Source organism: Trifolium pratense, linkage group LG4, assembly GCF_020283565.1.
Source record: "Trifolium pratense cultivar HEN17-A07 linkage group LG4, ARS_RC_1.1, whole genome shotgun sequence".
Lineage (NCBI taxonomy): Eukaryota > Viridiplantae > Streptophyta > Magnoliopsida > Fabales > Fabaceae > Trifolium > Trifolium pratense.
Genome location: NC_060062.1, coordinates 40,179,349 through 40,189,710, shown reverse-complemented (window position 1 = coordinate 40,189,710; position 10,362 = coordinate 40,179,349). Strand labels below are relative to the sequence as shown.

At 28.8% G+C, this 10,362-nt stretch overlaps 1 protein-coding gene across 1 annotated transcript; it reads left to right on the top strand.

The window, feature by feature from the left end:
- Positions 1 to 7,367: 7,367 nt before the first annotated feature.
- Positions 7,368 to 9,619, top strand: LOC123881744 (blue copper protein). Its single transcript, XM_045930479.1, has 2 exons — positions 7,368 to 7,837; positions 8,907 to 9,619. The coding sequence occupies exons 1-2, from the start codon at positions 7,621 to 7,623 to the stop codon at positions 9,416 to 9,418; spliced, it is 729 nt and encodes a 242-aa protein (XP_045786435.1). The 5' UTR covers positions 7,368 to 7,620; the 3' UTR covers positions 9,419 to 9,619.
- Positions 9,620 to 10,362: the final 743 nt, after the last annotated feature.

Here is a 10,362-nt window from a genome sequence, read left to right as displayed (position 1 = left end):
ATAAAAAAAAAACATTTGATTTCTACTCTCAGTCAAATCTAATAATACAAAAATAGCTTAAATATGAAAATTGTCTCTACGGTTACGGCTTGTTTTGATTTTATCATGAAAAAAAGTTTGATTTTTTTTCGAACGAAACAAACTTAATGCATTTCATTAATTATCAAAAGTTCAATACATGAAGAAATATTCTCAAATCTATGGAAATTAGACCAAGAATTGGTCGTCCTAGCCAGCGTATGAGCAACCAAATTCATTTGTCTCCTAATAAACTTAACTTCAAAGTTTGCACAAGATAACATAACAAGAATAATATCATAACTTTTTAAAAAAAAAATATTTTAGTCCCTACAAAATACCACAACTTTTAAAAAGGTCATTGAGGTGAATTTTTTGTTGACATGTCAAGTAGTTGATGATTTGACTGATGCTGACTAGAATGTTTGTTGATGTGGAATTAACATGTCATTTTCATTTAAAAAAATGAAAAATAACATGTCGGATTTAAAAAATAAAAAATAGAAATAAAAAGTTAATATACTTAAGAAAAAAAAGTTAATATAATAGATTTAAAAATATATTAGATTTTTTAAAAAAAAAAACAAAATAAATTATCAAAATAGAAGAAAGAAATCATGCAAAGAAGAAAAACACAGAGTTTCTGTTCGTCTTCAAACCGCAAAGGGGTTAATTTTATTTTGACTGTAAGGGGTTAATTGAATCAAACCTCAGAGTTCTTTTTCATGAGTTATTCAATTCAATATCATTCACAATCTTTGTTATAGTCTTGTAGCAGTAGCACATCCAACTGCAACATTCTTCCTTTCTTCCATTGATGTTTCCATTGAGTTAGCATCCGGTACAAGCTCATCGTCCCATATAAACAACTCACACGTCACTCGTTTCAGAATAGCCTTCCTTGATTCTCGCTCGTTTTGGCTTTGGTGATCACCATGGGTATTTGGCACCCACCGAAGAAGACGAACCGCTACCATCTTTGCTACTCGACATCTTCTTTCTTCTTTGTGTGATTTGTCTTTCAATCGCAACTTTGATTCAGGAACCCTAATTTTTGCCCCTTTCTTCTTTGCGTTTTTCTTCTATGCTTCTTCTTCTTTGCGTGATTTCTTTCTTCTGTTTTGATTTTTTTTTTAAATCTAATATATTTTTAAATCTAATACTACTATATTAACTTTTTTTTTTGGTAAGTATATTAACTTTCTATTTCTATTTTTTATTTTTAAATCGGACATGTTAATTTTCATTTTTTATTTTTAAATGAAAATGACATGTTAATTCCATGTCATCAAAATGTCTAGTCAGCATCTGTCAAATCATCAACTACTTGACATGTCAGCCAAAAATTTACCTCAATGTCATTTTTAAAAGTTTTGGTATTTTGCAAGGACTAAAATCAAACTTTTTTTGTGCAGAGTCTAAAATCAAAACAAGCCATAATTGCAGGAACTGTTTTCATATTTATGCCTACAAAAATACATTCACCAATAAAAATAATAATATCAATCGTTAGTTGGTTTGGTGGTGATTGACGCTAAACTTGGTATGAATGATCACGGTTCGATCCCCCGCAGCTGTGATCGGGGGAGGGGGGGTTGGAATCACATGATGCTAGAACTGACTCCCGGACCAGATTAAACTGGTGGTGAAAGCCAAAATATAAGAAAAATAATAATAATATACAAAATTACATATTTATCTTTCTTTTTTTTTACGTAAATGTAAGAAAGGTAGAAAATTATGAGCATAGAGAATCCAATGGTCTTATTGATCCTTGAGTTGTTAGTAACGACATCAATAAGAACATTTGAGTCACTCTCCACGAGAGAGTGGTGGCCTCAATGCCTGGGAAAAATTAGACTACTATATGAATATGTGGGAAACTAAGCCATACACAAAGGAAACAACCATTTCCACTTTTAGTAGTTAGTCTCGTTGAACCGTTTTATTATATGATTTTATGCTTTTATGTAAATATTTGTAGTTTTGATTATTTTTTGTTGTTGTTTTAACTTTTAATTATAATTGTAGTCGCTCTAGATTGTATTATGTGTAATTTTGGTCTTCTAAATTATTTAAAGTGATTTTAGTACTTCAAATTTTAATTGTTTCAATTAAGTTCCTTAATGCCATTTCATTTTATTAAAACCCTCAAGTTCTCATATCTAATATCTATTAAAAAAGTCATAGTTTATTATAAAAAAAAGAAAATCATAGTTTGAGTTGATTAATTGCATTAAAAAATGTTTATCAATTAAAATATCAAAATCAAATTTAACTAAAACCCTAATCTCAAATTCAACAAAACTATTCAAATTTTATCAAATTTCAACAAAACTGCTTCAAATAAGTGGACCAAACATAAAAATATATTTTCTGACAATCAACATACTTTTATAATAAAAAATTAAAAAAAAATCTTAAGTTATAATAAAAGTATTAGTGGTGAAAACTAATAAAAAAAAAATATATACTTTCCACATCAATAAACAACATAAAGATACATTGTTACACACTTGCACTTGTATGTACCAAAAAACACTTGCACTTGTTCTACTACTACTTCCATCTTTTCCTCTCTCCAACACTAAAAAAAAATAATTTAATTATTTTAAAACCAAATATTGATTTTTAGATAATTAAATTATTAAATTAATTTTTTTAAATTCGAGTTTTAATAATTTAATTTTTTTAAAAAAAATATACTGCATAATAAATAATTAAAATGTTAATAACAAATTACAAAGTACTAATTAATAACTATTACTAAGTATACGGTAAAAAAAAACTATCACTAAGTATTATAAATTAAAATTACATTACTTACTTGGGTGCCGAGTAGATTCTTACTTGGTGCGCTACTAACCACAAACTCCGCTCCTAACCCACGACCTCCGATGACCACGAGAATTTGCTAATAAAAATGGTAAACAACAAATATTAGAACATATACATTTAAATAACAAAGCAAAAATTTTAATTTTGTAAAAGTAAAACACAAACACTTACCACTTTTTGGATGGAGATATGAAAATTACATTACTTTTTTAAAAATACACAAACTGTTAAGATTTTTCTTTTTTAAAAAGAATTTTTTTAAAATTTCGGTTTTAAAAAAAGAATATAAATATACTGTTTTTTTGAAAAAAAATAAATTCTTTTTTTAAAAAAATATTTACTGTTTTCGAAATGTTCAAAATTAAATATACTTTTTTTATTTTTTTTTACAAAAACAATAATTTTTATACATAGTGATAATAAAATGTTAGTAACAAATTACAAAGTACTAATTAATAACTATTACTAAGTATACGGTAAAAAAAACTATCACTAAGTATTATAAATTAAAATTACATTACTTACTTGGGTGCCGAGTAGATTCTTACTTGGCGCGCTCCTAACCCACAAACTCCGCTCCTAACCCACGACCTCCGATGACCACGAGAATAAGACTTGCTAATAAAAATGGTAAACAACAAATATTAGAACATATACATTTAAATAACAAAGCAAAAATTTTAACTTTGTAAAAGTAAAACACAAACACTTACCACTTTTTGGATGGAGATATGAAAGTTAAAAGTATGAAATTTATGAGAGAAGTTAGAGAAAATTTAGAGAGAGAATGAAAATGTAAAAATGAAGTGAAGTAGAATGAATTTGTTGAGGAGTTATATATAGGAGAAGTAGGAGAAGTGAATTAAATAAAATATTCACGTAACGTTCATATTTGAAATGGTAATTGTATTACTGGCGGCTTGTAGCCGTCGTAAATACTGACACCTTTTACGTCGTCCAAGATGGCGGACCCTAGCCGCCACTAATGTTCAATTTGACCGTTTTGAATTTTTACGTCGTCCAAGATGCATTACTGGCGGCCTTATACGTTATTGACGGCTGGGAGCCTTCAATAACCCACAAATACATTACTGAGGACTTTTAACCCTCAATAAGTTTGGCCAATAATGTTATGTTTTCTTGTAGTGAATGTATTTAAGAGCTATTGAATAGGAGCTGGCATACTCGAATGGTCTATATTGGCCATGGTACACATATGTTTTGATTGACTAGCAAATTTTAACCTAACCATGAATTTTCGGAATCTTTTTATTTAAGGGATACCTTCTTGTAAGCTGCATATTTTTCTTCTCAACGATATTTATAAAGTTTACATGCTTAAGAATGTGCACTTAGTCTTATCTATTTTTTTTGTTATGTTGGACTTTTGTCCTCTATTGTACATAAAAAGACTTTCGTAGATTTTTTTAGATCTTATTGCAAAATATACTTTCAAAAGATTTTTTCCGTGTCAAATTTTGGAAAAGTTACGTCAAATATTACTTTACTTTTTGTTATAAAATTAGAAATCACTAATTTGAGTGCAAGTGGTTAATATTTTTAATAAAAAAAAACTAATCACACGAATTTCATATCTAGTGATGAAGTAATTTGTCACACATATAAAAATATGAGTCATGCTAACCGGTTCCCTCGGGGCACTGGTTAAGGAAATAAAAAAAAATAATTTAAAATTGAAAATAATATTTTTTAAACTTTCGAGGCGTTGACTGTACAAACTTCAATATAATATTACTATAATTGGTTTCTTAAACAGTGCCCGTACATTTTCCTAAAAATATATCCAACTCCACATAGGAATATAAAAATTAATTTGATGTATGATCAAAATCACAGCCAAAATAATTAAATAGCATTGTGCACATTGGAGTTTAGATATCACTTTCAGGGCCAATTTGTTGAATGCAAAGTCAAACCCAAGTACTTTAGTTATATGATATCTATAGGGTGCATGATTGAATTAGCTGTGTACAATTCAAACATTGAACTAAAAAACAAAAATACATCAAATTCTTGAGCTGTTAATGGAGTGTTGCGTTTTTATTTAATTTTTTATGTTGGTTTCAGGAATGTTGCATTTTACCAGTAAATCAGGGCTTTTCTAACATCAACAAGTGGTTTATGTGATGCACCATGCATAACTCTCGAATAACATTATAATGAATACGAATTTTACAAAATCGATCGTTTGATTGAAAGATTATATCATGTAGATCATCCGTGGAAATTTTTAGAAAAATTGAAAATCATTTGATATGTTATTAAGATCAATCAAAATTAACGGTTTATGAGTTTTATTAAATACCGTTAATTTTGATGGGTCTTAATAACATATCAAATAATTTTCAATTTTTTGAAAAATTTCTATGGATGATCTATATGATATAATCTTTCAATCCAACGATCGATTTTGTAAAATTCGTATTCGTTATAATGTTATTCGAGACTAGTGCATGGTACACCACATGAACCACTTGTTCATGTTAGACTTGGCCGTAAATTAGAATAGATAAGTTAATTAATTGATTGAATTCAAGTGGTCACTCTTTTAAATACAAACATTTAAAAAACTCAAATTTAATTTCTGAATAAACTTTTTTCTCTTGACCAAATTATACAAATCATTGATATTAGAAGTGATTCCGAACTAAATTAAACGGTATAGTAATCATACTGGTTGAAAAAAAAAATATCCTAAGAAGAATATGACTCCTAATTAGGAATTTCACACCTTTATTCTTTAATATACTTTGAAAAAATTAAAACATCTCCTTATTATATCCACCCAAATAATTATCCATATTTTTATGAGACACATGCAGTGTCAGAAATGTCACCGACTTACCGCTATGGTTTCTACCACGTGTCAGCTTCCTCGTGGCTTTATCATGTTGGGATGCTGATTGAATGTATCATCATGTGACTCAAACTCTCAGATTTGCATTTCGGAACTTCTATTCTATTCTATTCTAATGCTTGAAACTTGGTTTTCCTTCTTGGCTTTTACATAAAGAAAGTGAAAATTACTACTACCATTTTCATCTTTAAGGGTATGTTTGGTTCTATGAAGAAAAAGTGAGAGAAAAAAAATTATGCAAATTAATGTAAAAACTTAGATTAAAGTTAGTCTAAATTCATACATTAGTTTGCATAATTTTCTTTTCTCTCACTTTTTTTTCATAAAACTAAACAACCATAAAATTATAAAAATGGGACAATTTAAGACTAATCTATATTTATAAAATAACCAAACCATTTTTCAATTTAATTTTTTTATTCAATTTAGTCCCTCCTTAAACTTTATTATAGTCAGCAGTATTGTCGAAAATTAGTTTTACAATATTTTGACTAAATTATGAGCCAAGTCAAAACTCAAAAGTACTTGAAAGTTGACGCATACAGTATATAGCTAATGATAGTTTTAATCTTTTCTTCATGATTGATTTTTGTCATTTTATTAATTTAGAATATTTAAATTTCAAATCAGCTTTTTATTTATTGAGAAAAGTTGATATAAAAATGGTTTGTTCGTCGTGACCTGTCCTTAATTGAACCGATTTTATTTTCGGAATTTCGTGCTTTTGTCGAATCCTTTCTATCTTCTGATCGAGCTTGTGTAGGTAGATGTTGTGATGGATGAGTTAGAAATCGAAATGATAAAAATGTTAGTTTTGAGGAGTTAAATCTGAAGTGTTAACTTAAGTACTCACATACTATTTGTTAGGAGTTGAGTCATTTTTTTTTCATTTATAGTCGATATAAAACTTAAATACGCACACTTGAAAGAATCCACTTTCGCTCTCCACCAAATTGAATCAAGACTCTAATACTTTTTATTGGGAAGTTTGGAAAGAACATTAGAAAAAACAATATATCAATACTGCAAAAAAAAAAGTCACATTTTATTTTTTTGAAAACTTGGTATCCGGCCTTAAGACCGACTAATCCAAGAGAACCAATTTCACCGGGGGCCCCATTTAAAGCCATATATTTTTTTTTGTTTTATATGGACATAGCCACCCGAAATTGGCACCAGGGAGAATCAAAGTTGAAACCTTGAGAGGAGCATACTTTAAGAACCCAAACCAACACCACTAAACCAACCCGAACTGGTTTAACAATGTCACATCTTAATTCAATTTTTTTTGTAAACAATAATGATATACACAAATAGGAAAAGAGAAAGATGACTAGAGTTTCAATAGAATACCAATAGCTTAACATTACCAAAAAGGTTACTAGAGAATATATAATAAAACCTAATGGACTCTAAACTAACAGACTCAATAACATTAACTATTATTTTATTATCCAACACCTACTCTCAAACTTACGATACATCAACAAAAAACATTATGAATTTGTCAAACAAAATACGAAAAACATCCTAAATATTATAAACTTCAAACACTTTTAACATTAAACATATGACTCAATTAAACCCATGCATAAGATATGAATCAACTTTTTAGTAACTAAACCAATAATACAAAAATATCTACTAATTAGACCAAACAAATGCTTGTGTGCACAAATAATTGAAACCAACATGAAATAGTGAGTAGTAGTATTTTAGTAATTCAGCAGAAAGACAAGGCTAACTATCACATGACACCATAGCTGGCAGCATATGAATCCTATACATTCTCATCCACTGAGCCTGTCATAAAAAGCTACTTAATTTGCCTCTTCTAACTGCCACTCTCTTACCCCCATTATTCACATTTCACACCCCCAAGAATAATGGAACAGAGAACAAACTCTTCAACATCATCATCATGGTTTCTTCTATTCTCAATTCTTTCTTGTCTTTTTCTCTTTAATTTCTTAGGATCTGTTGGAGCTTACAAAAATTACACAGTTGGAGATTCTTTAGGTTGGTTTGACAATCTTGAAAAACCTACTGTTAATTATCAGAAGTGGGCTGCCAAGAAAGAATTCAGCTTGGGAGATTTTCTAAGTAAGTGATTTTCTTAATGTTCATTATTATGTTCTTTAATTGTTAATTTTGGACCTTTTTGGAACATAAATGATATATAGTAACATAATCATAACATATGGTACATGATCACTGTCTGTTTATAGTTTTTGATTTGAATTACTTATGATATGTATATTATCATCATATCATAAAAAAAATAAAATATAATTGCAATTATACAATTATACAATTGGTTGTGATTAATTATTTTACACTAATTAAAAATAAAAATTACATTAATAATGTTTCAAAATTAAACAAATTTTTTAGACTAAAATGTCAACACCGCTAATAATGGATCTACTTTTTCTCTTCACACAAGTAGTTTCTGAAAGTGGCATTAAATTAGATTGGTTATAAACTTTCAACTATACTATTTATCATCATGAATTATAATATCAATATTATCACACGTGGTTACTTCATTTCATCCGATTTCATATATAAACAATTTTTTTTTTTTTAAATTCATTGAATAACTGATATGTACGTAATATGACCCATCAACCCATATACATAAATTATTTAAAAAAATTGAAAAATAAATTCTTTTTTTGTATGATGAGGCATTAGTCAATTTAGAAAAGTTATGCTTAAAATTGGAAGCACTAACCAAAGGACATGTACTATTCTTGTTCTGTCCAAAATAGCTTAACAAAGAAAATTACTGTTAGCATATTTGTCTCTTTTGTAAAAAAAGAAAAAGAAAATTCTTATACACAAAATGACATAGGCTAGTCCTTTTTCTTTATTATTCCTTTCTTTTGGTACAAATATTCTTTCTTTTTTATACTAGTGGACAGTAGTTTTCATTTGCTTAACTTTTTATTTTAATGTATAAATTGTAAGAACAATATTCTGAGATCAAAGGGAAAGTGACATTATAAATAAGTTGATTAGATGATTGTATAAATAAGTTGTATTACATTATAAGTTCATATTTTTTTATTTAAAAAAATAATTGGTTAGATTTTTTTCAAAGATATTCCCAACATAATTAATATAATTTTACCTAACACTTTGATATTGTTGGTATCGTCACGTGTAGTTTTCAACACAGACAATAACCACTCTCTTGTACAAACATACAACTTCACCACATACAAACTATGTGATTATGATGATGCACAAGACAAAGACACAGTCCAATGGTCATCTGCTGATCCATCGAACACGGGGATACAACCGGTGACAGTGGCGGTTCCTTTACTGAAGGAAGGAGCGACGTATTTCTTCTCGAGTGATTATGATGGCGAACAGTGCAAAAATGGACAACATTTCAATATAAATGTGACTCATGGACAAGGGTTGCCGAAGAGTCTTCGATCCTCCGATGATGCTCCATCCCCTATTAGTCCAATTTCCGGTGATGACGAGTCAGCACCAGACACAAATGTTCCTTCCAATTTCAATAATCCTAAGGAAGACAAAGACGATGAAAAAAGTACTGACAAAGATAACGAGAAATCTAATTCTAATTCGGTGTTAATGTATGCACAACTTCACAACAAGTTGTATGGTTCTCTTGTCTTGTTAGGGACATTTTTCATATTTTATTAATTAGCAAGTTGTTTTAGTAAGTTAAGGATCTCTTTATTTACTTTATAGTGATTTTTTTATAGATGTTGTTTTCTCTATTTAATTTTTGTTGACGTGAGGTGTGAGCTAGGATATATACCATATATGTTATTGTTGTATATTTATGGTGTAAAGTTCAATAATATATTGAGAAAGAACAAGAGTTCAAGAAATAATTTCATATTTGTTTTTTTTTTGTTCAACTCATACACCTAGAACTTCCTTTCATGCAGGTTGGAAGGATTGTTTGTGTTGAGCACAATGACACCATCCACAATAATATACTGGGTTCACAACATTGACTCTTGCACATAAAAATTCTGATATAGTTAAGTTATGGTGATTGTTGTGAATTCAACCACACAGTGGACTTGTGATATGTGAGCGAGTTTCTCATGTCTTATACTTGATCTAAACACTAGGATTTCACTATTGCTCTGTCAATAAATCGAACTAGAACTAAAATTCTGATACCATTTGTTGGAAGTTTGGGAAAGTGCTAGGAGCATCATCAATGGGCTAAATGTCCAAGACTTCTAAGAGACCATAATATAACATTTTTTTTCCCAAAACTTTAAGACATTAGAAATATGAGTTCTCTTATATATCCAACATTTTCACTATTCATAATTGATATATGAAACTAACTACTCATTCCAACATAATCCTCTTCGTAGAATGACACCATTATATAGGAAATGTAGGAAACAAATTTTGGAAAGAATTAAGACGGCCATAAACTCTACAATTGTATTTTTAAGGGAAAAAAATGACGCCTAAGTTGTGGATATGGTATATAAAAAAACGACAACATATGATGATTGAATTCATATTGAAACTCTAACCTCTTTTATTTCACCCTATTTACACACAATCCTCTTCATCATAAGAGAGAAAATTTGTCACAATGACCGATGTATGAATTT